This window comes from Brienomyrus brachyistius, unplaced genomic scaffold (assembly GCF_023856365.1).
Source record: "Brienomyrus brachyistius isolate T26 unplaced genomic scaffold, BBRACH_0.4 scaffold70, whole genome shotgun sequence".
NCBI lineage: Eukaryota > Metazoa > Chordata > Actinopteri > Osteoglossiformes > Mormyridae > Brienomyrus > Brienomyrus brachyistius.
In genome coordinates this window covers 184,740-209,986 of record NW_026042345.1, presented here as the reverse complement: position 1 = coordinate 209,986, position 25,247 = coordinate 184,740, and the positions used below count along the sequence as shown (strand labels likewise).

At 48.8% G+C, this 25,247-nt stretch overlaps 1 protein-coding gene across 3 annotated transcripts in view; it reads left to right on the top strand.

Moving 5' to 3' along the window:
- Positions 1-25,247, top strand: part of LOC125726313 (transmembrane protein KIAA1109 homolog) — a 72,425-nt gene that overhangs the window by 27,866 nt on the left and 19,312 nt on the right. The window contains exons 24-60 of one of the 3 annotated variants that reach the window (XM_049002602.1): positions 407-526; positions 809-1,089; positions 1,273-1,520; positions 1,971-2,178; positions 2,296-3,112; positions 3,565-3,635; positions 3,730-3,900; positions 4,011-4,131; positions 4,225-4,359; positions 5,640-5,767; positions 5,847-6,049; positions 6,626-6,823; positions 7,627-7,826; positions 8,800-8,948; positions 9,055-9,205; positions 10,415-10,567; positions 10,713-10,947; positions 11,451-11,593; positions 11,924-12,152; positions 13,326-13,487; positions 13,988-14,157; positions 14,420-14,595; positions 14,745-15,439; positions 15,600-15,848; positions 16,199-16,292; positions 16,709-16,759; positions 17,356-17,562; positions 17,795-18,033; positions 19,092-19,333; positions 19,416-19,521; positions 19,620-19,717; positions 21,212-21,397; positions 21,640-21,808; positions 22,039-22,250; positions 22,442-22,640; positions 22,729-22,788; positions 24,609-24,823. In XM_049002602.1, coding sequence (XP_048858559.1) covers positions 407-526; positions 809-1,089; positions 1,273-1,520; positions 1,971-2,178; positions 2,296-3,112; positions 3,565-3,635; positions 3,730-3,900; positions 4,011-4,131; positions 4,225-4,359; positions 5,640-5,767; positions 5,847-6,049; positions 6,626-6,823; positions 7,627-7,826; positions 8,800-8,948; positions 9,055-9,205; positions 10,415-10,567; positions 10,713-10,947; positions 11,451-11,593; positions 11,924-12,152; positions 13,326-13,487; positions 13,988-14,157; positions 14,420-14,595; positions 14,745-15,439; positions 15,600-15,848; positions 16,199-16,292; positions 16,709-16,759; positions 17,356-17,562; positions 17,795-18,033; positions 19,092-19,333; positions 19,416-19,521; positions 19,620-19,717; positions 21,212-21,397; positions 21,640-21,808; positions 22,039-22,250; positions 22,442-22,640; positions 22,729-22,788; positions 24,609-24,823 — 7,491 coding nt within the window. Of the gene's footprint in view, positions 1-406; positions 527-808; positions 1,090-1,272; positions 1,521-1,970; positions 2,179-2,295; positions 3,113-3,564; positions 3,636-3,729; positions 3,901-4,010; positions 4,132-4,224; positions 4,360-5,639; positions 5,768-5,846; positions 6,050-6,625; positions 6,824-7,626; positions 7,827-8,799; positions 8,949-9,054; positions 9,206-10,414; positions 10,568-10,712; positions 10,948-11,450; positions 11,594-11,923; positions 12,153-13,325; positions 13,488-13,987; positions 14,158-14,419; positions 14,596-14,744; positions 15,440-15,599; positions 15,849-16,198; positions 16,293-16,708; positions 16,760-17,355; positions 17,563-17,791; positions 18,034-19,091; positions 19,334-19,415; positions 19,522-19,619; positions 19,718-21,211; positions 21,398-21,639; positions 21,809-22,038; positions 22,251-22,441; positions 22,641-22,728; positions 22,789-24,608; positions 24,824-25,247 lie in introns of all 3 variants that reach the window. The other 2 variants (XM_049002604.1, XM_049002603.1) reach the window with 2 other exon arrangements.

The window sequence follows — 25,247 nt, the reverse complement described above, 5'->3', positions numbered from 1 at the left end:
TCCGGCCGACTACAGTGAAGCATGGTGGTGGCAGGATCATGCTGTGGGGATGTTTTTCAGCGACAGGAACAGGGAAACTAGTCAAGATAAAGGGAAAGATGACTGCAGCAATGTGCAGAGACATCCTGGATGGAAACCTGCCCCGAGCACTTTTTTCATTATGAGGTGTTGTGTGTAAAATTTTGAGGAGAAAAATTAATTTACTCCATTTTGGAATTAGTAACATAACAAAATGCGGAGAAAGTGATGCTCTGTGAATACTTTCCGGATGAACTGTATCAGGGAAGGAAGCCTTATTTTCAGTGTAGCTGGAGGTTGATTTGTGGAGTTTTGTGGTTTTCCTCCAACTCCTCCGTGTGAGTGGGGTGTCCTGACATCCTCCACTGCCCCCCCCCCCCCCCCCCAGATGTACTTACTGCCAGGCCCCTGCCGTACCTCAGAGGAGCTGAAGTACACCATGATTCGTCTGTCTGTGGATGGGGTGGATCTCTTTGTCGTCGAGCAGGGCTGTGCCGCAAATGTAAAGGTACGACACCCGCGGCCGCCTGCTTCCGACTCTCTGAACGGCCATGGTGTCGTCATAGCGATGCGGTCCCAGCCCAACCGGGATGCAGATTGACGCCGTTAATCTGGCTTTAATGCACTTAACGGCAGTCTGCACTGTTGTGCCCCATGGCGCACTACTGCAGTCACCATAAATGCGACAGTCGCATTTCACCCTGAATCTAATAGTCCTTTCCGTAATAAGTGTATCCTTATGGTTTATATCTCAGTATTGGTGATGTTTTTTTTTTTTATTATTTATCAGACTGGTGCCATCCGTCTGGCTAATTGCAACCTGCACAGCCAGACTGTGGGTGAGGGCGTGAGCTTGGTGGTGCAGGACATCCAGGTGCGCCAGTACATCGAGCAGCAGGACACCGGCCGTCACAGCGTGCAGCTCCCCCAGCTGCGGCGCCCCCTCTGGTTGGAGGCGGGCTCCATGGTCTTCGCGCTCCTGACGGCCGATGTCGCCCTGGTCGCCGACCACCCAGCCACGCATGAGGTGCAGAGGTGCTTCCTGGAGCGGCATGATGCTCGCACAAAGCGGTGAGGCCCGGTTCCACGCCATCCATTGGTTGCGGAGGTGTCACCGTTTCACACACTGAACAACTTTAGTTTACTGCTTCAAAACAAGTTTTGTAGGTGCACATTAAATCCAGCAAATCAATTGGTTGTTAGTAATACATGACACGCCCCTCTCTTGGGCTCCGCCCCCCCCCCCCCCCCCAGGCTGTGGTTCCTGTGGCTGCAGGAGGCGTCGCAACGTCGTTGCCAGGGCCGCTGTGGCTGCCTGGGCGGCTGCCGCTTCTTTGGGACGGGGGGCCTGGCTTCCAGCTTTTTCCGGCCGGCTGAGACACCGTCCTCGAGCTCCTCTGCCCGCTCCGACGTCACCAGCGAGTCGGACGCCTGCTACGGGCAGTCGCTGCTGCGGCCCGGCGAGCGCATCGCCACCAAGGAGGTCCCCGGCCTTTCGGAAGGTGCGCCCCCACCTGGCCTGTGCAGCGCAGCGCAATTCACACAACCCCAGGCACAGAAATACCCAGAAAATATGTCCTCCGGGGCTTGGGGGCACTTAATAATCAGCAAGATTTGTGAGGTGATTTTCTGAATATGCAAAACATTTAAATACCCCCCCCCCAGCCCCTCACTTAGTCAGTTTTGTCCTGGGGAATGTTTGTTTATGGAATTTGGAAGTGTTAAGCAGAAGTGCATGAAGGGCTGGGACTGGCCCCATTTGGATTTCGATTGGACCCCTCCTCTGTCGCTCAGTCATTTAAAATGTATCATTGGCTAACTAAAGTGTGGCGCCCCCCAAATATGTCGTAGAATTCTCCTGAATCAAAGGCTGCGTTTGTATATTTGGTTTTCGAGCCCATGGTGCCCTGAGAGAGACTAATGTGACCCTGTGCTGCCCCCTGTCCTGCCAGGGAGGTGTTACATGCCGAAGAAGGACAGCCAGGAGAAAAGGAGCCAGCAGTTGAGCTTGATGCTGCCTGAGTGCCCCCATAGCTCTGCTTCCTCTTTGGAGGAGAACAGCTCATCCAGTGCTGCGCTGCCCCTGCTGGCCAGCGAGGGGGAGAGCAGTTCGTCCAGCACTGAGGACGGTCCGGCGACCCAGCATAACAGCAGAAGAGTGTGAGTCCCTCCTGTTTTGCAGATATCCCTGAAGGCGGTGCAGCACTTCATCCGCTATGTGTATCTGCCCCAATCGTTCATTAAAAATTCTCTTGTTTCTCTCTGATCTCCTGACAGAAAGCCGGTGTCTCGCAGTAAGAGCCAGGAGCAAGCTGGGCCGCGCTCTTCGCTGGGCTCCCCACTGCGGTCTCCTCTACGCTCGTCCCTCATGCGGAAGTTTTCAGCCTCCTCCACCCTCCTGGGCAGCATAGGCAGCCTCTCCGCTGCTCCCAGCCTGGGTGCCTTCCGCCTGGACCAGCACGCCTCGGATTCGCCCCAGCACCGCAGCATCGGCTCCTTGCCCGTAATGCCGTCGGCGGATTCCGGAACCTTCCGTCAGAACCGCTTTGCGGAGTCCAGCGTGTCCGTGGCGGACAGCGAGGCCTACTACTCTGCGGCGGAGGAGTTTGAGCACGCCAGCGGTGACGAGTGCCCCGGGACGTTCCCCAGGAGGAAGAAGAAGCGTAGGCTGCAAGCCCATCAGGTGGCCTATAGCCGAGGCTCCATCTACCACAGCATGGAGGGCCCCCTGGCCTCCGCGATTGGCAGTGACGCGACGGAGCTCCGCCTCCAACCCCAAAGCGTCCCCGTCCCCCGGCGCGCCTCCCGCACCTCCTTCGTCTCCACCCTGGCCGCCGAGGACGTGGGCTCCAGCGAGGTGGCGAAGGCTCTACAATCTGGCCGTCACACCGCCGAGCCCCAAGTGATGGCGTGCTACCACAGCTACCTGGCACACTATCAGGTCTTCAACTGGTCAACGAAGCAACCCGTCAACAAGAGGATGTCCCGATCCTCCCTGCAGCGCCCCCTAGACCTGGACATGCCCGCCAGTGAGGAGAGCTCCTTCTCCTCATCCACCTACTCCTTTGATCATCTCTCCATCCCCATATTTAAGGTCTGTGTTGTAGGTGTAGGTTCAGGGGGGACAAAGGGGCATGTACAGGGGGCGGGGCCACAGGGACCCCAGCCCCCATTGAAAGCTGATTGGCCCCAAGAGTGACCCCGCCCCTTTTCACTCACCCATTCAAAACACATCATTTGCTAATAATAAAGTTTGCCCCTCTGTGTGAATTATTTGCAATTGCCTCTGGGGGATACCCCACAGAATGTTACTAAATGTGTGTGCGGTGTAGAGGTGATTGCAGCTGTCACTCCAATACTACAGCATGCTCCCATATATTTATAATGGTGTTTCCCAGTCCAGTCCCCTGGGATGGTCTACATATTTGCAGACCCCTGCCAGGGGTGGGGCTGAATTCGAACCCTTCACCCATGGGGCTTCTGTGTTTTTTTTTTGGTAGGATGTTTATTTTTTGGTTTCCTAAAGAGTGTTGCTGTTCTTTCTAGGCAGTGAAGCAAGGTCTCTCTGCCAGCTCCTTGCTGGACAGAAGCATCCATCTCACGGGAGACTCAGATGGGTAAGACCGACCGGCCCCCATCTCACTGAGGACTGAGGTCCGACACGTGAGATGCAACTTTATAACCTGACCCCCCCCCCCTTTCTGTGCTCAGCATACCCTACACCCCCCTGGAGTCGAGTGGGGCGGACTCCACGGATGATGACACCACAGCGGACTGGAGCCCGGAGCAGCCGTCCTCCCAGCCTGGGACCACCGCCTTCGTGGAGGTGAAGGGGGCCGTCGACGTGGTGCTGACCCCCCTGGTGGCCGAGGCGCTTGACAGGTACGCGGTGGGTGGTTTTTAAGCGTTCTGCTGCAGGGCATTCTGGGAAACCGTCCCCTCGGCTCGCCTGAAACGAGCACCACGGTAAAGATGCCGGCGTTTGGTCCCAGGTACATCAAGGCACTGGCTCGCTTTGCCAGCATCCGCCATCCTGCTTCCATGCTGGACGGGCTGCACGCCAAAGTGCTGAGCGAGGCCTATCAGATCAGCAAGTCTACGGTGTCAGACTCCGTAAGTGGCAGCACCGAACAGTGACGTGTGCAAAGCGACGACGAAGCGTCAGTATGCATGTTAGACTGGGTGCTTTGTCCTGTCTTCCTGAAGCACTCCCTGAGAAGCGAGCACAAGACGTCCAGGTCCGAAAGCTCCTCCACTAAAGCCCCTGACCAGGCTGACGTCTCGGCCAAATCGGACAGCGTGAAGATCAAGGGCCTGCAGGCCAACGTGACCATCCCTAAGGTAGCTCTTCATCAGGAAATCATCCTGAGACCTCGGGGTTACAAATGGTTCTAACAGGGTTCTAAATATATCAAATTTGTTAGACCAAATTGTGTATTTTGGTGTCATTTACATAAGTGTTCAGAACCTCTTGGGAGTCTTTAAAAGTTGAGTCTTTCCGCTTTATCTTAAAGTTTAATTTAGCTGATTAAAGTCAGGACTCTTTTTAAATGATGCCTCTAAGTGTGATGCATATGTTGTTTTGCTAAAGCACACATTATCATGCTGAATGGTTGGGTGCATCTGTAATGTGAATTTAAATACTGTGTCGTTTCTGATTACTAGCTGAATGGATTTTCTTTTAATCTCTGCATTCAGGGTAAATTTCTGACCACTGTTAACTGGGCTACAGTATCTCTTCAAAAAGCCAGCAAATTCAGAGACCTCTACTGCTAATTGTGCACTATTTGTCTTTGTTTATGATTGTTTAATGTTTTGTTTCCTTATACGTCTTGCATCTCTTGTGTTTTTCCACTGTCTTGCAATGAGGTAAACAAGCATTTTGCTCCTCCGTGTATAACTGCATATATGACACATTTTAAACGTTTAATTTTAATTTGTATAAACAGAGCAGTTTATGGCAGAACATGAGAGCTGAATGCCAACAAAACCGTAAATCGTCCTGTAATGACAGTTCACCAAGTATAAAAGCACCCAGTGACAAATATGTGGGACAGGTGCCATTGCTTAAATAACGTGTAAACATTTATTAGCAGTCACACCCAGCTTGCAGGTTAGAGCATTTTCCTGAATTTAAGAACAAGATATTTTCAAGCGAGAGGAGGCCATTCGTCCCATAAAGCTTGTTTGGGGAGAACTCAACTAGTAGCTCAGACTTGTTAAAATCTTATCTTGCTCTGATTTAAAGGAACCCAGGGTTTTACCTTGCACTATACTAACAGGAAGACTATTCCATACTCTATCTACACGCTGTGTAAATAAGTGCTTTCTTAAATACAGTTTAAAATGTTTTTTTTCCGCTAATTTCCATCTATGGCCACGAGTTCTAGTATTTGAACTAGTTCCTTCTATATTTTCTGTTTGAACAGCATCCAGACCTGTTAGAATCTTATATACCTGGATCATGTCCCCCCCTTAGTCTCCTTTGCTTGAGGCCGAACAGATTCAGCTCAGCCAACCTCCTCATAAGACATTCCTCTTAAGACCAGGAATAATTCTTATAGCCCTACGTTGAACCCTTTCTAAGGCAAGCTGCTCCTTTGGTGCTCTGCTTCTCGCAGGTGAACCTGTGTCTGCTCCAGGCCTCTGTGGCGGAGGCCTGCCCATCCAGCAGCAGCAAGAGGGTCACACAAGTGTCTCTGGTGGCCCTCTGCTTTGACCGCATTGCCACGCAGCTTCGCATGAACCGGTACGCTCGCCTCGGCCACGTACTGATGTCGCCCTCCCACGTACCTCTTACTGACTCTGTCCCTTCCTCCCCCCCCCAGGGGCATCGTGGAGGAAGGGGCCACTGGGACGGAACACGGCCGTCCCTCTGTTGGATTTAACCGCTATGCCTCGGCCGCCAACATGCAGCCGCAGACGTCGGGGTCACTGCGCTCCAACGCCAGTGTGGAAAAGGGCAAGGAGATGGCGGCCAGGCTGAGTGTGCATCGCATACACGGGCAGTTGCGTGGCCTTGATTCCCCAGGTCAGACAGCCTCACCTAAGTGTCGTCATGGTTACAGCAGACCAATGGGCTACTTCGGTTCAGACTGGGATGGTCTTTACAGACATAGAGCCCAGACACGCGTATATACAGTGCAGAACAAAGACTATACCAGGGGTGAAATGAGAAGCAGCCAGGAATTTGCTGTCAAGGCACCCAGATTAGATATTGTCCTGCTGACTGGGTGGGGGGATGGGGGGTGGGTGGGGGGTTTGGTATTTTTCATGATCATGATCGATAGGTTGGGCACCTTGGGTTCATAAGCTATATAATGCGGGTGATGGGGATGATTTCCAATGGCTAGTTCACGCCTGGACAGTGCAAGCAAGTGAACATGATGCGCTCAAATTAAGAGGGACATGGCGCACAAGGATAATATCCTGAAACACCAAATAAATGAATTCTTAATAATGATGAATTAGCAATGGCATTTGTCCAGTGAAAAAACAGCACTGGACTTTTGCTATTTGCAAAGGTGAGTTGCTGTGTAATACTGTGTGTCGTGTATATGAGTGCGTCCGTGGCTTGTCAGTAACCAGGACTTGCCGTTTTCGCCAGACCCGGGCGCCTGCACCATCACGGCCATCCCCTTCGAGAAGTCCAAGGTGCTCTTCAGCCTGGAGGAGCCGGACGAGTTCAGCTTTATAGACGAGACGGAACACCCGGGCTCCGCCGACACGACCCGCTGCGCCTCCAGCCCGGAGAAGTGGGGTTGGATCATGTTCGAGTGCGGCATGGAGAACCTCACCGTCAAGGGTGAGAGTGGGATGCAGCAGTCCCGCCCCCTGGATGGCGTCGTAGCACGTCGCCGCCTAGGGCAAACACTCAGTTTTTAAAACGCACGTTCCGTAATGTTGGTGATTTAAAATCCTCCATTCTTTGAATGGATTTGCTGAGCGACGTCTGTGACACACAGTGATGACGGGCCGCTCCCATGCTCCACGCTCATGTGAATCGTTGACAAGCTTGCGATACTCAGTCAGTTGATGTTTGCTTGTAATTTTTTTGGAAAATTCAGAATGATGACAGAAGGGAAACAAGATTTCCTTTCAAAGTAAAGTTGCACTAGCTTGTTGAACATCAATAACGTATGGGGGGGGGGGGGGGGAATCTAAGCTATGCAGGAAGATTTACTGTATCGTTTCGAATAACTGACCTCATTCAAATACTGTTCCCTGTCTTCCTAATTCTGGAAGCTCTCTCTATTGAATATGTTTTCCTTTGCCTTGGAGATGGAGTTTTGTAGGACTAGAGGAGGACTTTTTATCCCAGTGTCTGTCCCACAGTGTTCAGTGCTGGCTTCACACAGGCCTTGGTGGATGCAGGCACTTGACACCTTGGCCCTTGGCCTTGGCCACAAGGTCTCTCTTGTGGAGATATTATTGAACACGTTCTGCGGTGGAGGAGCTCTGCAGCAGAATGACTGTACAGAAACGATTCATTCCGCGCGCATGATCCGGATTGTCCATGACGTCACGTGAATTTATCTTGGCTTTTGGCTTGTTCACCTCATTCAGTGTTGAGGCTTGGCACTAACAGCCTCCCGTGTCCACGTGCAGGCGGGCGGCAGTCCGGTGCCATGCTCTTCAGCTCCCTGGGCGTGATGGTTAATGAGGACGGGGGCACAGGCCTCAAGTCCAACGGCTCCTCCGGCTCGCAGCCGGGCAGCGGCTACAGCACTGACGTGTCGGAAGACCACCTGGGCCAAGATCCCGCGGCCGGCTCCAGCTTCAGCTCCGAGTCCAACTCGGATGAACAGGTGAGAGGGTCACCTGAACGATTTCCCGACGTATTTCCATATTGTTGTTCATTTGTTGACAACGTCATGAACAACAACAGTACATATACAGCGTCCTCCACAATTATTGGCACCCCTTGCAAAAATTTGTAAAAAGGCCTTTCAGTGAATAGCTTTTTTTTCATACTCATTCCCTGACTTATGAAGATCAACACACTTCTCCCTCATTTGGTCTGTGTCTCTTATCTTTGCCATGTTGATGGATGACTAAGAGTTTGGGATCTGTGTCACCTCATGTTTGTACCCCAGTTAGTCAAAGTCATGGATGACACCTTGAAGGTTCCTCTTCACTCCAATACGCTCAAAGATGTACAAGTTACAGGGGAAACATACTTCAGTTACATTGTGTTCACTATAATTCCCAGGGGTGCCAATAATCGTGGCTCATTTGTTTTTATTGAAAATAATTATTTCTTGATGAAGGATTTGTTTTTCTTTGAATAAATTTATTTCAAAGAGGTTTAGATTTTTTTCAGTGTGAGTTGAAGCTACTTCACTTTTTTTTTTTGCCAATAATTGTGGAGGGTGGTGTGTGTGTGTGAGTGTGTGTGTATTTTTATTTGTAATGTGCATTTATGCAACACAGTAAAAAAAAAAGTTAAACGTAAAGAAGACGGAAATTAGACTAAAAGACTAAAATTGCAATTAGATCAATCAGGCAGTAAAACAATTAAAAAATAGTGAAGGAATAAAGTAGGAGCCAGGGGCAATGAAAAACAGGCATTAAGGCTTAGCGATTGCGTCTCTAAATTAGTGCATATGAAGATTTTTCTTTAAATTGTTTGTTTGCCTGGGCAGTTATTGATCGCCTGTGCGTATGACAGTTTATCGTGCTTCTGGCATATCGCCGCTGTCACTCTCTGGCCTGTGCTATTTACACATTTCTGCTTTGGATAAAAATGCATATCTGACCCTGTGCACCCCTCATCCGCAGGACGAAGGGGTGGAGTCTGATAATCTGAAGAACCTCCCGCTGGTGCCCCCACCTCCTGATTCCAGCAGCATGAAGCTCACCATCAAGGAGGTCTGGTTCAGCTTCGCTGCGCCCACCAACGTGCGCTCTCCCGCCCAGGCCGCGTGCAAGTGCGTCTGTGCGCCGGAGCCGTGGGCAATTACTGGTATCTCTTTGCATCTTTTCGGGCCTTGGTTTCTCGTCGGAGGGGATTAATCGTGTTCATCTCGCCACCAGGCAGCTGAATCTCTTGAGCACAGCGACTCCGGCCATCGGCGCCTGGCTGGTCCCCATGGACCAGCTGAAATCCTCTCTGAGCTCCCTGGACACGGTGGAGACCCTGCGTGTCTGTGCTGTCATGGCCTGCATCATGAGCGAGGCCCTGGAGGTCAGAGGCCCATTGGCTGACCGCGTGGGCTCATTGCAGACCCCGGCCTGTGATTGGTCCCTTCCGCCTTTGCATTATGTTTGTCCATGCTTGTGCTGTGGTCCCCGTCACAATATGCATAGTGGTGCAGTGGTTAGCACTGTTGCCTCACACCTCTGGGACCCGGGTTCGAGTTTCCGCCTGGGTCACATGTGTGTTGAGTTTGCATGTTCTCCCCATGTCGTCGTGGGGTTTCTTCCGGGTACTCCGGTTTCCCCCCACAGTCCAAAAACATGCTGAGTATAATTGGAGTTGCTAAATTGCCCATAGGAGTGCATGTGTGAGTGAATGGTGTGTGAGTGTGCCCTGCGATGGGCTGCCCCCCCATCCTGGGTTGTTCCCTGCCTCGTGCCCATTGCTTCCGGGATAGGCTCCGGACCCCCCGCGACCCAGTAGGATAAGCGGTTTGGAAAATGGATGGATGGACCAAAACGGGTCGCTTTAAGGTTATTTCCTGGAGCAAATAATGCAAGAAAGCGTTAATGATATAAATAGATTAGACACAATCAGTGTGTTATGCTCTTGCCCTTTGATTAAATCAAGGCACCGATCAAGGCTTTGCTTCATCACGTACCCCTTAGAGTTCACTTTCAGGTCGAGCAGAGTAATATTTGTCCAGGGTAGCGAGGAAAACAAGCTTTCAATCCAAATGAATCCAGAGCTTGTTAGAAAGGCAGGTCGTATTAAAATAATACCGCTGCCTTAGTGTTCCATATTTCCCACTTATGGTTTTTTGTTTAATAATATCCCACATTATTGTTCTCTAGAGTAGAGGGTTTGGGGGTCCTCCAGCGTAAATGTTCACTCTCCATTCTTTCTGTCTGTCTGTCTGTCTGTCTGTCTGTCTGTCTGTCTGTCTGTCTGTCTGTCTGTCTGTCTGTCTGTCTGTCTGTCTGTCTATCTTTCTTTCTGTCTTTCTTCCTGTCTTCCTTTGTCTGTCTTTGTCTTTTTCTTTCGGGATCTTTCTTTTGTCTTTCTGTCTTTTTAATTGTCTTTCTTTCTGTCCATCTGTCTGTCTTTGTTTCTCTGCTTTTGCCTTTGCCTGTCTTTCATATTCTCTCTCTCTATTTTATCTTTGTCTTTTTTTTCTTTGTTTTTTTTGTTCTCTCTCTCTCTTTTTTTACTTTGTATCTGACTCTTTCTTTCCATCTTATATTCTTCTCTCTGCAGAAGAAGTCCATCCACATCCCGTTCCGCAGCAAGTTCACCCGGGTGACCAGGCGATCGCGCTACCTGCACGACGACCCGTCCTGCCTCCTCTGCAGCATCCTCCACCGCTACCTGCAGCAGGCCGACTACGGCGCCATCGAGGACGCCATCACGGTGAGGATCTGCTGGGCCTGTTCATTTTTCAGCTGTGGTCAGTTAGTTAGGTACCCTTAATGAAGAAAGCCAGGTAATTATGCCTTTAGCTTCATGGCTAAAGTCGGGATTTTCTTTGTGACCCTCTACGCCCCCCTACTGGCAGAGTGAGGAACGGCCTGCCCTGGTAACGCTGAAGAAGGGCCTGGTGGCTTTGGCTCGGCAGTGGATGAAGTTCATCGTAGTGACACAGGGCTTCAAGGCCATCCGTGTGATGCGTTCCACGCACGTGCCTGAGAAGGCCTCGGAGGAAGCTGCCCACCAGGCCCCGGACCCAGGCGGTGGAGCCCGCCCACAAAGTGATACCAGCGCCGACGGTGCCGACTTGGAATTTGATGCAGGTTGGAAGCCAGTATCTTGTATTGTCAGCTGCATTGTTAGTGGTTGGTCATTGTAAAAATGAGTAATAAGTAAATATAATGTAGCTGAGACACATAAGCATAATATAGACATCAGATGTTAAGACATTTAGATATGGGTACAGTAAACCACCAAATTGGTGGGGAAGGATTCTGCAGACCTGATATGGAAGTTTGATATGGAAGCAACCTGTATAATAAATGAATAACTTTGGATGCAGACTTACAGTATGTGCCCAGAGTTATTAGGCTGGGGAGGGGGCAGACAGTTCAGCGGTGGGATTGTGTGCATGAAGAAGCTGTTTGGAAGCCTTACTGGCTTGACCTGGAGGCTGCAGAACCTCCTGCCAGTCTGCAGCAATGTGTGGGTTAATAGCTTTAATCGTTGTGCTGTAGGCTGTCGTATGCTGTGCATGGCGTGCTGAGCTCTCTGCCTCCGCTGCTCCTTTCCCCACCCCCTACCTCCCTCTCTCTCTCACTTTTAGCCCCCACGGGCGAGCACATCATGTTGCTGGAGACCACACGTCCTCGCCCCTCCCAGGCGGCGGGCGCCTCTGCTCACGTCAGCGGCTCGGAGTTCATGAAGAAGATCTCCAGGACACACCGCCATACTGCTCTCAAGTTGAGGGTGTGTGTGTTTTTTTTTTTTGGGGGGGGGGGGGGGGCGCACGCAGGGAGTGTGGGACCTTCACCTGTACGAAAACACCATTACTCTAAAGAATATCAAGCTCAGATCCAGCCACATTACTCACTCTGACCAATCATTCAGCTCTGATCCTTCCAATGGTTCTGCAGTTCATCGAGATGTATTTATTTAGATGTTTGTATCTAATAATGTAAAGCACCCTGTAGGTTCTCTGGGCCTGGTAAGTGTGAGACCTGAAGATGAGCATGGCGTTCATGGACCCCTTTGTCACTGTGACCCCTAAATGGTTACGTAATCCTGGCCTCTCTGCAGGGGTCCCACCCCTACCAGTCCCTGAACTACACCAGTGGGGACACGGTGGCCGAATCGCCGGCCCACACCAGCCAGGCGGGGGCGCCGGCAGCAGGCAGCGAGAGTCCCCGCAAGGAGGGCCTGTTCAGCTACATAACAGACAGCTTACCCAGCATGCACAGCCTGCTGGAGGGTGTGCCACAGCGCGGGGGTGCAGCCGCAGGCGAGAACAGCTCACTGTCACGCACAGGTATGCAGAAGGGTGGGTGTGTACATGTTTTGTGTCCATTATCATTTAGAAAAAACAATTCTTTTATTTTTATATATATTTTTACAGAACAGTGGAATGGATGTTGTGTCATATAGAAGATCCCAAGCGGTCTCGGTAGTACAGTGAAAAAGTTAGGAGAGTGAAAAAAATATATATTGACAAAAATCGTGATTTTCAGGTCATGGTCTGACTTCCATGTCTGGTGGAACAACCCATGGAAAACCATGAAAATACTGTGATATGATAAAACTTTATTTGTTTTTAGAATTGTAGGTACAAAATTGAGACCAAAGACAAAAATTTGTGCAGATGTCCAAGCGGATGTCTGTTTAATAAGCTGGAAAAGGTAGGGGGTGTAACTGCGGTTATTGTTGCTATTAATCCTAAATTCAAAATGCAGATGGGAATGAACAATGTCTGACACATTGTAGTCACTTAAAAATTAACGATTGTTTAGTAGCATTGTTTATTGAATACCAATTATTCGGCGATCTCTACATTCAGAACAGAATAACGCGATGTACTGTACCACAGAACTTTAATCTCTAGGATGGCAGCAATCTGTTTAGCGTGTAATTAAACTGGGCCATTTGAGACGGAAAGTACTGCTTGGATATTCAACTATAACAGCGGTTTCAAACTGAAAATGTGAAGTGGGACCTGACCCCTTGTGTAATTTATTTCTTACATTCTTTGAATACTGAAATGCCAAAGCCAATTTAGAGCTCGTTATACAAACTGTGTACACATGTACTGTGTTCATGGAGAAATTTATGAGCACATTCAGAATTGCTTTGTGATGTTCTGTGCATCCATTATTAAATGCTACTAATCACAGAGGCAAATAATGTGTAAAGCAAAGTCCCATGGGAGATCACAGAAGCAGGCGCCACACCTGAGAAATGCTGAATAATTGTGAGACCAGCTGGCCCCTATTTAACGTGAGCGAGTCTGAATGTAAGCTGACAATATTGTGTGACAGTTTCACAGACCTGTGAAAATACTGTCAGAGCTATTTTCTTTTGCTTTCATTCACAGTAATACCTGGCCCATTCTATATTGTAGCTTTTAGCTTTAGCGTTGGGCATTTTTTATATTAAAAAAGGCATGTTTTCTGCGAGCGAGCTTTTCCATATGAAGGTTACCCCACAGGCAACAGCCTGGGCTTGGACACGCTGACGGAGAACCCCGTGCTGTCAGAGCCCTCTTCTGTCAGTTTCTACGACTGGATGTCCAGCGCCGTGGGAAACCGGGGGGCTGCCCCAGTACAGGACCCCACTATGAACCAGCCCCAGCACGGCAGCCTGCAAAGAGGTGAGCATAAGCGTCAGGGGTGTATACCGGGGGGCGGGACCACAGGGGTACTCGCCCCAGCTGAAAGCTGATTGGCCCTCAAAGTGCTCCCTCCTCTGTCAATCATCAATTTAAACCATATTATTGGCTAATAAGCTTGAGCCCTCTGCATAAATAGTGGATCCTCTTATGCCCCCTCCCTCATCTTAAAAGAATTGACCCTGGTGGGTGGGTCTGCGTTGGAGGAATGAAGGTAGTTACTGATATGAATGCCCTGCCTGTCAGGTAAATTCACTGTGTGAGTTTTCATCTCGACTGATTTTAGATTAGTGTAGAAGTTGCTGGATTGCAGTTCTTGACTAGGTCATTTTTCTAATTGCTTCAACCCAGACATTACATTACTTAAACTTAGTACCAGTCTAGTTCTAATTGTTCTGCTTGGTACCTACAGATAGCCTACACACAAAAATAAAAAATAATCCGATAAAACCCCTTAATTAAACCATTCTACTGCTGCCCAGGAGCGGCGCAGAACCTCCAGACCATCCCGTCAGTGTCGGACGTCAACGCCGTGCTCTCCAGTGACACGCTGGACAGCAACCCGTCGCTGCAGAGCTGCAGTCAGGAGGACCTGACGGACGTGGAGGAGACCCAGCAGTGCCCAGTGGCCGTGCAGCTGGCTGATGCCCAGGTGGGCCCTGCTTCCCGGCGGTTCCTCGCACAGCTCTCTCTCTTGTCTAATGGATGAGAGAGCGTCTTTGCTCTGCTTTGGTTATGGTGTTCCTTTAATATATAGCCCCTCTGGTCCATGGGGCTGAAACTTGAGGAAGGACTTAAGGTCATCAGGTGCTTAAGGCTTTGGCCTACCTTCGTTGCATAGCAGTCCTGCTGGAGAATCAGTATTTCCTGCGCTTGGTCTTGCTGTATTGGTAATATCGCAGTTTTCTCCTCAGGTTGTTTTCAAGCCTTTATTGAGCCACACTGGCATCCAGCCTCACGACACGACCCCTCTAAGCTACAGAATGTACTTCGGCGAGCACCTGTCCCTCTCGGGGACCCTGGAGCGGCTGCGAGCCGACATCGTGAACTCCGACACTTCTAAAGAGCGCAAGAACAAGAAACTGAGAAGGTGGGATTCTCCCGTGGCTCATGAATCAGCCCCCATATCCCTGTCAGCATGACTTTAGAGTCGGTCACTAACCATGTTGCAGTTTTATGTGCTTGAGAGTGAAGCCAAGATGTTATGCAAGATATAATTAATAAGAGTTTGATTTTCAGGCAGAGTACAGTGCAGCATCCATCTCTGGAGCTCAAGCCTGCCCTGAAGATCGAGACCTTCAGCCTAGACGCTGTGGTTATGGAGAAGTGCGTGATGACGCCCCAGAGCTCCGCCAACGCCCTGTCCTTCCACGACCTCAACCGGCGTCACTCCAACACGTTCCATTGCAACTTCACCATTTCCTGCCAGTCCATCAGCCAGCACGTGGACATGGCCCTGGTGCGCCTGGTGCACCAGTTCAGTACTATGATCGACGACGTCAAGGCCACACACACCGACATCAAGCTGAACCGCTACACGGCTGGCTCGGCGTCGCCCACGCCCACCTACAAGCCCAACGGCGGCGCTGCCAGCTTCCGCAGCAGTCGGGGCTCCCGTAGCAGCGCCAGTGGACCGCGCCGCACCAACAGCCAACGAGGGAAGCGGGCCTCGGGCTTGGACACCCTCCCATCCAGGAAGGAAGTTCGGAGCAAGGGTCTGCCAGGCCGGACTGACCGTAGGACCAGGCACTCGCAAAAGGGCTCTCGAGACGGCACTGACCACACCACCATCCAGGTGGACGATTCGGACTCGGAACAGAGTGAGCCATCCGCCAAGTGCTGGCAAGACATGTACAAGCTACTCAACTTCTACTCCCTAATCTCGGATCCCAGAGGAATCCTGGAGAGATCCTGTCTTGGGAATGACCTCGCAGGTAGGACCTTCACCTGTCCTCTGCTGGGTTCCTCCGAGGCTCCTGTTGGTTTTTCCCGGTTTTTTTTTTTGTTTTTTTTTTTTTTGTGAGACTTGCCCCATTTCACATGGTCGTCTTCATGGGTTGCATAATGAACCGGCTCTTTTGCATCCTTCTGCAGAAGGTGGCTGGAGCACATCTGAACACGCATGTCGGGTGGTCTTTGAGAACGAGAAGGAGGCCCCAGCAGCTCCCCGACTGAGCCGCAGCCGTAGCCTGGGCAGCACGGATGCACAGCACGTGACTTTCGTCTTGTTCGGCGTGGGCATGGTGAACCGCGTCCATCTGGAGGCCGACATCGGCGGCCTCACGATGCAGACAGAGCTCAAGAAGGTTCATGGCAGCTTCATGCTGAAGGAGAAGATGAAGGGTGAGTTCCGCACCTTCTACCCTGAATAGAGAACACCGTCACAGCCTGATCTGTCCATGAAAATGGTTCTCATTTGAAGAACCCACATTATTCTTCGTTCATTCTCATCTACACCCTGTATTGGTTCACAGCTTACAATTGGTATTATCTGGCCCTTAAGGCATGCTGTGTGTGATTGTCGTCCTATCCCATCATACATCCTGTTAGCCTTTGGATCAATTAGATAATTTCCTGAAGATTGAATTGACATGTCCTTTTTCACAAAGGGAGTATAGCATACCCCGAATATGTAAGGCATCCACCCACGCATAAACCCCACTTCGCTAAGTGTGGTGTCTGTCTTTGTGCAGACATGCTGCACCAGAAGATGACTGAGACCTCTGCCACAGCCCACATAGGGGGAGTTAACATAGTCCTGCTGGAGGGGATCACCCCCAATGTTCAGTGAGTACTTCGTTGACTTTCTTCACTGTGCTTCCTTCACATGGATTTTTGGTTTCTGTGCTGTCATGCTTTCAATTACCTTTTTTGCCATGTATTGCATATTACTATAATAGTATAGTATAATATAATTATTTGCAAGTCCAAATTGCCCAGTTAACAAAGCCAAATTGTGAACAGTATATAATGAGCATTGTAAATTATATAATGAGTTGAGCACGTGACTTATTCTTAAAAAGAAACTTGATATTTATAAACAATTTGCATATTTGTATCTTAAAAGTCGACCGGAAAACGTGATTGACCGGTAGACGTCATGTGATGCCCCAGTATCGCTGCTCAGTCCTCACTTTTACTCTCTTTTACTGTGTTTAACTCCCTCCCTCTTCCTGGCTTTCCTCTGCCATCTGGCGGGATAGACTGGAGGATTTCTCCGCGCCTCCCGCGTGCACAGGCAAACAGGAATCCCTGTATGTGCGCACTCCTCACGACCGCGCTGTCACGTCACGGCATGTTTAAACGTTTGCGTACGCCGGCGTGCTGTGGTTCACTATGCATCCATCCCATCACCATTAACCTTCGTAACGTACCTGACATTACGTGTCTTCCTGTACTAGCTTCTGATCATGGAGTCACCATAATAGCATAATTAATCTTAATCTGTTGTCTGTTAGTCTTCTGAAGAAACTTCTTTGCGGTGTTCAGGGGTCAGCAGAAACTTTGTTCAGTGACTTACCCCATATGCCATTTGCTGAGGCGCATTCCTTAAAGGTTCTCCTATTTTAAACCGTCCCAGTGTGACTTGCTTCATCAGCTTCCTTATCACCACATGATGCTTTAGGACCCAGGGAACATTCACTGCTTGTTTTGTACTTTTCTGCCACATGATTGTTCTGTGTGAATGTCGGCAGCATCGGACTTGGTCTGTGGTTCGGCAGTTATGTTTATTGCTAACCAGCTTGCTTAGCAGACTGTCAGAGTAACACGGAGTTGCCGAGGCTCAGCGCTGCGCCCCCTGCAGGTATTGGTGGCCTCTCGTATTTGACGCCTCTCTCCCCTCTCCCAGAATGGTGGTTAAATGCAACATCGCCAAGTCGCAGGCGCTGTACAGCGCCCAGCGCGGCCTGAAGACCAACAATGCAGCCGTCTGGCGCGTGGGCGCCATATTCATCGACATCCCGCAGCACCCCGCCACTCTGCACAGCATGATGGTCCGCAGCTCTCATCAGCTCTCCAAGCAGATCTCTGACCTGATTCGCCAGCCCTCTACAGCGTGAGTCCGAGGGACAGGAAGTGGGACCGTTTTGCTGTTAGCAGCTAGCAGGAAATGACAATAATACACTTGAATCAGTCTATGTTTTGCCTTACGCTGTTTCGGGTATAACTTGTCATATCTGGCATAACCTATGCTAATAGTTTTTGAAGCATTTGAGCATCAAGCTTTGTACTGCTTATTAATCAAGCAATTAAGTAATCAATTAAGTAATTCCGTTTTATGCCAGAAGGCCTTCACCCAGCCGGGAGGACACCTCCACCCCGCAGGCCTCCGAAAAGACGTCCTCGAGTGCCAGCCAGACCCCAGTGGAGGCCACTGAGTTCCCCCAGCTGCCCGAAGGGCTGGAGAAAAAGCCCATCGTGCTCAAGTTCAGTGCCACCTTGGACGGCCTCAGTATCGGGGCCGCGCTGTTGCCGTCGCTCAAGGCCGAGTACAAGATGGGACCCATGAAGAGCCATGGAATGACTGGTAGGTTCTTGCGGGTGTCTCTTGGAGTCTCTCATCAAGATCCACAGTTTATGTATCTAAGTGCAACTCCACAGCTCTCTAATGTTGAGAGACAGGCTTTATGTAAGTGTGTTGGTAAAGTCGGGCTTCTTCTATTGTCTGATTTTGATGTCAACGTCATGTTATCCCTCTGGGGTCTGGGGTAGGGAACTCACCTTCACTGACTGGGGTGTGGTCACACATTTCATTCAGTATCATAAACTTAATTCATGGCAAATAAATTATTTCTTATATATCTGATTTGGCATTAAAGTCATCTTAATCTTAGTGTACTTTGTAAATATGTCAGATTTATGTGAAGTTTCTAATTTGACATCAAAGTATTGACGTTGCAAAATATGGTTTGGAACACTTGCAGAAATATTATAAAAGTACATAGTAAACAGTGGTGGCAGTTTGTTTGATCCCAGATATCTGATCACCAAAGTCTTGGCTGCATGAAGATGAGTAAATGGTGTAGTTGCAACATTCAGTTGGATAAATAAGAAAAACCAAACTCGTGTCACTTTTTCTGGGCTCCTTCCATTGAATATGTACCAACTTTCACGTGTGTGCATGAGCCGTTCACACCTGCCCCCCATTTATGGCGCTGATGGGGATGTATCTGGAAAGTGTTTCACCGTTGCGTTATCAAATTACCATGCAAATGCAATTTGAATACATGGAAATGCTGCTATTTATCTGCGAATAGCGATCTTCAGGTTAGGGCGGCGCTACACGCCCCCGATGCAGGCAAAACAAAGAAAAGTCACATGGTTTATTTTTTGCCGATTTAACCTAATTTTAAAAACTTTTATACTTCCGACAATTGACGTTTTGAAAAGAAGACAGATTACGGATTTAGTCAGCGTTTTTTTTTTCTTTCCATGTTTCTACAATACAATTTCAGCGAGTTATGAATAGAATTACAAGGGAAAGATGGGCGGCATCGCCAACGATGCCATCGACTCTGGAGGGTTAATCCCATTGGTAGGTCAACGTGATGCCCAACTTTTCTTTCCCTTCTTTAATCTCAACAGGAGCTCAGACGAGGTTCACTTTTGAACTGCCCAACCACAAGCTACATTTCACGTCCAAGGTGTCCCCTGTGGATATGTCCACGGCACCCCCCAGTGCCACCCTGGCCTTGCCCCCCATCACCATGTCTGGCGAGTACATCATGGAGGAGCCTGATGGCCATCCGGACCAGGCTTGGGCGTCTGACGATATCCCCAGCAAGCAGGGATACCTTCAGGGCAACTATCTCTGCTGCATTGCAGAGGTACACCAGGCACACCGCTGTTCGTGTTCTCGTGTGTCCCCTGTGTCTCGGTGCGAGTTAATTGGACGCTTTCCATTTGCAGATCGGCTCCTTTGAGCACAGCCTGACCACAGATCTGCTGAACCACCTGGTGTTCCTCCAGAAAGTCTTCATGAAGGAAGTGAACGAAGTCATCCAGAAAGTCTCAGGTTCAGATTGGAGCAGATGAATGAAGTTGTCGTGTGTTCTTTGTCTGGGGGGGGAGGAGTTCCTGGTGTGTGAAGCTGACTTGTGTCTGGTCCCTCAGGTGGAGAGCAGCCTATTCCCCTCTGGAATGAGCCTGACATCCCAACAGATGGCGACAAACCCAAGATTCTGCTCTATTCTGTCAACCTTAAGTTTAAGGTACTCATTTTACTAATTTCTGTATATGGCAATACTACTGATATCGTGGGTCTACCGACAGTCACAATACTGGTATATGGACGTTGGTGTATGTCCTGCTGTTTATATTTTATTTTAACTTAGCTGTATATTTTTTCTATCTTGTGTACAAAAATAATCACTAGGTGCTGCCCTAGGTCTGATACATACCTGATACATCCCTGTGGAACCACTTTTTCCCAGATACCTACAGCTTGTGTATGTACAGTCTAAATCCACCTAGGTAACAGTAAAATTTGGTCTCAGAAGAAAATCACAATGGGGTCTAGGTGTGTTTGACATTGCATGGTAGTTAGTTACATACCAATGGTGTGTCTGTCGCAGTTCTCATCTCTACGTCACGGAAAATGTCGGTCATTGCACAAATGAGAAAATAAGAGAATGTGATTAGATTAATTTCGATTCAGTGATTCTATAGGGAAATTATTGACAAGTATTGAAATGGATAAATATTTAGAGAAATATTCAGACATAGGGAAGTATTTTGACATAAAGCATATATGTAATATAATTTATATTTTAAGACATGAACATTGACATACACAACAAAATAGTCATCTACCAAATTGTTTGTGATTTCTTGGCCAGTATCAACCCCCACTATCTCTGCCAGCACCTCCAGATTTTAATTTTGAGCAGGTTGACTCATTTACATGGAAGTACAAGGTGACTTTCTCTTTTTCCCTAATGGCTCCTGTTTTGAAATGAGTATCATGATGGCCTAAAAGTTCCCGTCTTTATGAGTCAGTAACGACACTGTCTGCATGATGCGAGCCTTAGAATGCCTCACCTGAAAGTCACTGGCTGCTGACCTGGCCCTGCCTGGCTGTACGTGACTCTTCGCTAGTTTGACCCAGGCTTTATGTTCTTCTAGCAAAACTCTCTCCATTTATTAGATGATGTTTTCCATTGAGCAATGCAAATACCCTCAGTCAGTACTACGTTGCTTTCCTGTTCCCACTTTTCATTTATCTATATTGTGAATTAAGTCCTGTGTGCCAGAAAAGCGTTACAGAATTTACATTTTTTTGTATATCTGTGACTAATGTGCTGAATATAATGACTCAAAAATACAGCTTAATTTCTGTCGAATCTATGTCTATCGAATGTATTTCCATCTATTTATGTCAATTCTGTTTTTTCTTGTTCCCTACCTCAGACATCTTGAATTTTTTTCCCCACTTGATAAATTTTGTAACAGTAGTTTTAAAATATAGTTTTAAATGTAGGCTTTGTGTATATGCATGTCATTCTGCTGTTAACTATCAGTTATTGCCAACTCTCTCCCTTTCAGTAACTGTTGCCTTATACATTTGCATTCCATGTTTCTCTGTTCTGAAATGGACTTCACTAATAGCCAATGAAAATTGGGTATGCGGTGACCCAGGGGTTCTCACTGTTAGTCCTCTAGCAGGATTGGGTGGTCACGTTCAACATTCTGTCCTATTAACACAGGGCATCCAGGTGACAGCGACCACGCCGTCCATGCAGGCCGTGCGACTGGAGACAGGCCTGATTGAGCTGAGGCTCTCCAATCGGATTCAGACCAAGGCCAAGCCTGGAAGCAGCAGCTATCTTAAGCTTTTTGGGAAGTGCCAGGTGGAGCTGAATCTGGCCTTGGGCCAAATTGTCAAGCATCAGGTGAGCATAGAAATTCTGCATAGTATAGATCAATCCCAATGAATGGGGTGAGAATGGGGTAAGTTCAGATGAGAATTTGTGACTAGATTAGGTGTGTTGGCTGTGTTCTATATTTCTGTTGATCAGTAGACTTTTTGTAGTCTTTGTCAGTGGTGGGCAGAAAGAGGTAGGTCTTGTTGCAAAATTTTCTTTGGGATCAACCAAGCCATCCATCCATCTATGCTGTGTGTGTGCATGTGTAGGTATACGAGGAGGCCGGCTCGGACTTTCACCAGGTGGCATACTTCCGGACACGCATCGGCCTTCGGAACGCCCTGCAGGAAGAAATTAGCGGTTCTGTGGACAAAGAGGCTGTACTCATAACTCTCAACCGGCCCACTGTGTTCGCGCAGCCAGTCGCCTTCGACCGAGGTCAGCCTTATTCCGCCCCACTTTTTACAGTTCATAGGAAATGTTCTCCTGACCTCCAGAGTTTGAAAAATTTCAATGTGCAGTTGGCTATTAGATGATGCATGAAATCACTGTGTTGTTTTCCTTGGGCAATAGGAATGGCCGCAGTAAGACTTGGCCCCATTTGACCTCAGGCCCGTAATGGTTAACTGAAGAATCGTAATCACGGTCTATGACTGGTCTGTTCGCAGCCGTGCTCTTCTGGCTGAACTACAAGGCCGCGTATGACAACTGGAATGAGCAGCGGTTGGCGCTGAACAAGGACATCCACATGGCCACCAGGGAGGTGGTGGACAAGCTGCCCGGCATCCAGCAGACCTCTGCCCAGGCCTTTAGCACTCTGTTTCTGCAGCTTACCGTCAATGACCTGGGGATATGCCTGCCTATTACCAGCACCCTCCAGGTACTGTGCAGAGGCCAGATTCACTGTTATGGCTATCAGTGATAATCCTGTAAACCTCTTTATCCAGAGAATGATACTGTTCATGTGGGTTCAAATCCCAGGCAGCGCAGAGAAATTGTAGCCCTTTGGATTAAAGCGTCAGGTGAATGAGTAACCGTGACTAGATTTCTTGTCCGTTCTGCTTCCCATAGGCCAGTCCCGACGTGGATTCCGACATCGGCTCTTCGCTGGTGCTGACCATCGACAGCACGCTCATCACCGCCTGCTCCTCCGAGTCCCTGGTCAGCAAGGGCCACTTTAAGAACTTCTGCCTCCGCTTTGCCGAGGGCTTTGAGATAACCTTGGACGACTGGAAGCCGCAGGACAGGGGGGATGTCGTCATTAATGCCTGTGAGCACTTCTCTGAAGCTTCGTCATGGACTGGTACTTGCTAGTTTTGACTGTGCAGTGACTGAATTTCATCTTGACTCCCTCTTAGGCGTTGTCCCAGATGGTACATATGAAGTATGTTCCAGGACCACAGGCCAAGCATCAGCAGGTGAGTAGAGCAAAGGTGGAGTAATCAGAGGTTAAAATACACCCACTGGTTGCATTGTCAGTAAATCATGAATTAGCAAAGTAACCTAACTGTCTTACCCAGGCTTTCTATTTTTAAGATAAGGGCCTTTAGAAGAGAATAATGCTTATGTATTTAATCTGGAGTGATGTAATGAAAGTGGGAGGAGCCTTATGATGTACAGTAGTGTTGAAAAGTCTTAGGCGATCAAAGGAAATATTTAAACCTATTTATCTGGGTACTGATTCTTCTGTTATCCAAAAAGCGATATCTTACCGATGACCTCCACTTCAGTTCCCAATCCTCCTCAGGTTTGTACCAACATGAACACGAATAGGCACCCTGTCCTGAGATTTACACCCCAGAGGAGCCCGCTACTGTGCTACTTCCCAGTGGTGCATTAAGAGCCGCTTGCAGGTGGATTAGATTTAAGATCTGGGATTTAGGCGGGGGCAGCTTGGAAAGCCACCTCTGTGGATTGGGTCCTTGAGTCAGGAAGGGAAAGTGCCTGGAACAAGGGAAATTCTGTCCCGGCAACAAACAAGACAGCTATTGTGTACCGGGGGCCATGGGCAGCGCCAAGGTGGCCCATGAAGGAATCCCAATGTATACTCTGAAACGGACCCAGTCATCGATGTCGGCTAGCCCTCGTGAAAGAGCCGACATCAATCTCCCCACCAGTGAGGAGATTGTTCGCCCATCCGGAAAGACCACTTCCGGTTACAAACATGTTGAAATAATGACCTCCTCCATGGGAGGGGGGGGAATTGTTTAGAAATGGGAATTGTCCAGAAACCTGAGTTAAGTGCTGTTTGTTTGAGCAGCAGCTTGTGAGAGTGGAATCATCCCGAACTCTGGTTCTTGGGAAGTGTCCAGTCAAGGGTTGAGCTGTCGTATAACCGTTTGGAAGCATGGTAGTGTAGGGATGGTAAACTCTCACACATTATAACTTCATGGAAAGAACAAGAATTTTATTTGTTCTCCAAAAAGTTACGGATATCTTGTTAGACTTTAGGGGGAGGTGTTGAAATTGCTGAGCTGACACATTTAGACTTAACATTGCAGATTTACCTCTACGTGAAGATCACTTAAAAATAATTAAGCGCATTAAGAGCCGCTTGCAGGTGGATTAGATGCAAGTTCTGGGATCTAGGTGGGGGCAGCTTGGAAAGCCACCGCTCTGGATTGGGTCCTCGAGTCAAGAAGGGAAAGTGCCTGGAACAAGGGAAATTCTGTCCCGGCAACAAACAAGACAGCTATTGTGTACCGGGGGCCATGGGCAGCGCCAAGGCGGCCCATGAAGGAATCCCAATGTATACTCTGAAATGGACCCAGTCATCGATGTCGGCTAGCCCTCGTGAAAGAGCCGACATCAATCTCCCCACCAGTGAGGAGATTGTTCGCCCATCCGGAAAGACCACTTCCGGTTACAAACATGTTGAAATAATGACCTCCTCCATGGGAGGGGGGGGGGAATTGTTTAGAAATGGGAATTGTCCAGAAACCTGAGTTAGATGCTGTTTGTTTGAGCAGCAGCTTGTGAGAGTGGAATCATCCCGAACTCTGGTTCTTGGGAAGTGTCCAGTCAAGGGTTGAGCTGTCGTATAACCGTTTGGAAGCATGGTAGTGTAGGGATGGTAAACTCTCACACATTATAGCTTCATGGAACGAACAAGAATTTTATTTGTTCTCCAAAAAGTTACGGATATTTCTTGGAATGCCAAAGACTTCCACACTGTACTGCCGAATCCATGATTCTGTGATTAGAAGACCGATCTGTGATCCCAGCGTTTCGCATGCAGAGAGCAGCAGCGCGGGGACCTGGACGTTGAACGTGCTCTGGAAGATGTGTGGCATCGACGTCCACATGGATCCCAATATCGGGAAGCGGCTTAGCGCTTTGGGCAGCACACTCACTTCGTTCACCGGCGAGGAGGATGTTGATGATGCTGCCGATTCCAGCAACGTCAATGCGGCTGACCTGTCTGATGAGGATGAGGTGGACACCATCCTGAAGGTCAGGCTCCACAGTTTCTGTTGTTAGAAAATCTGCTATCACTTCTATTTTATTCTGCACAAAGGCCAACAAGTACTTTTTTTCAATATTTTTTTTGCATTGGTTTCTCTACATTCCAGAATAAGTCTACACATGTTTCAAATGGGAAGTGATGTAATAACAGTGGATGGCATGTTGTTGTTTTAACCAATACCAGCATAGTTTGCTTCACAAAATATCTGCTTTATTTTTTGACAGCAGCTCTTATATGGGAATATGCCAGCTCTTCTGGCCTTTGAAGGAATGCTTCCTGCTTCCATTCATTTAGTGTTGTGTTTAATATACTTCAACATAATTTGTTGAGTTGATAGATATACAGTTGTGTCTACTGTGAGCCATGTGGAAGTAGCGAGGTTAGCTGAGCTTCATCTCTGCCATCCGCTGT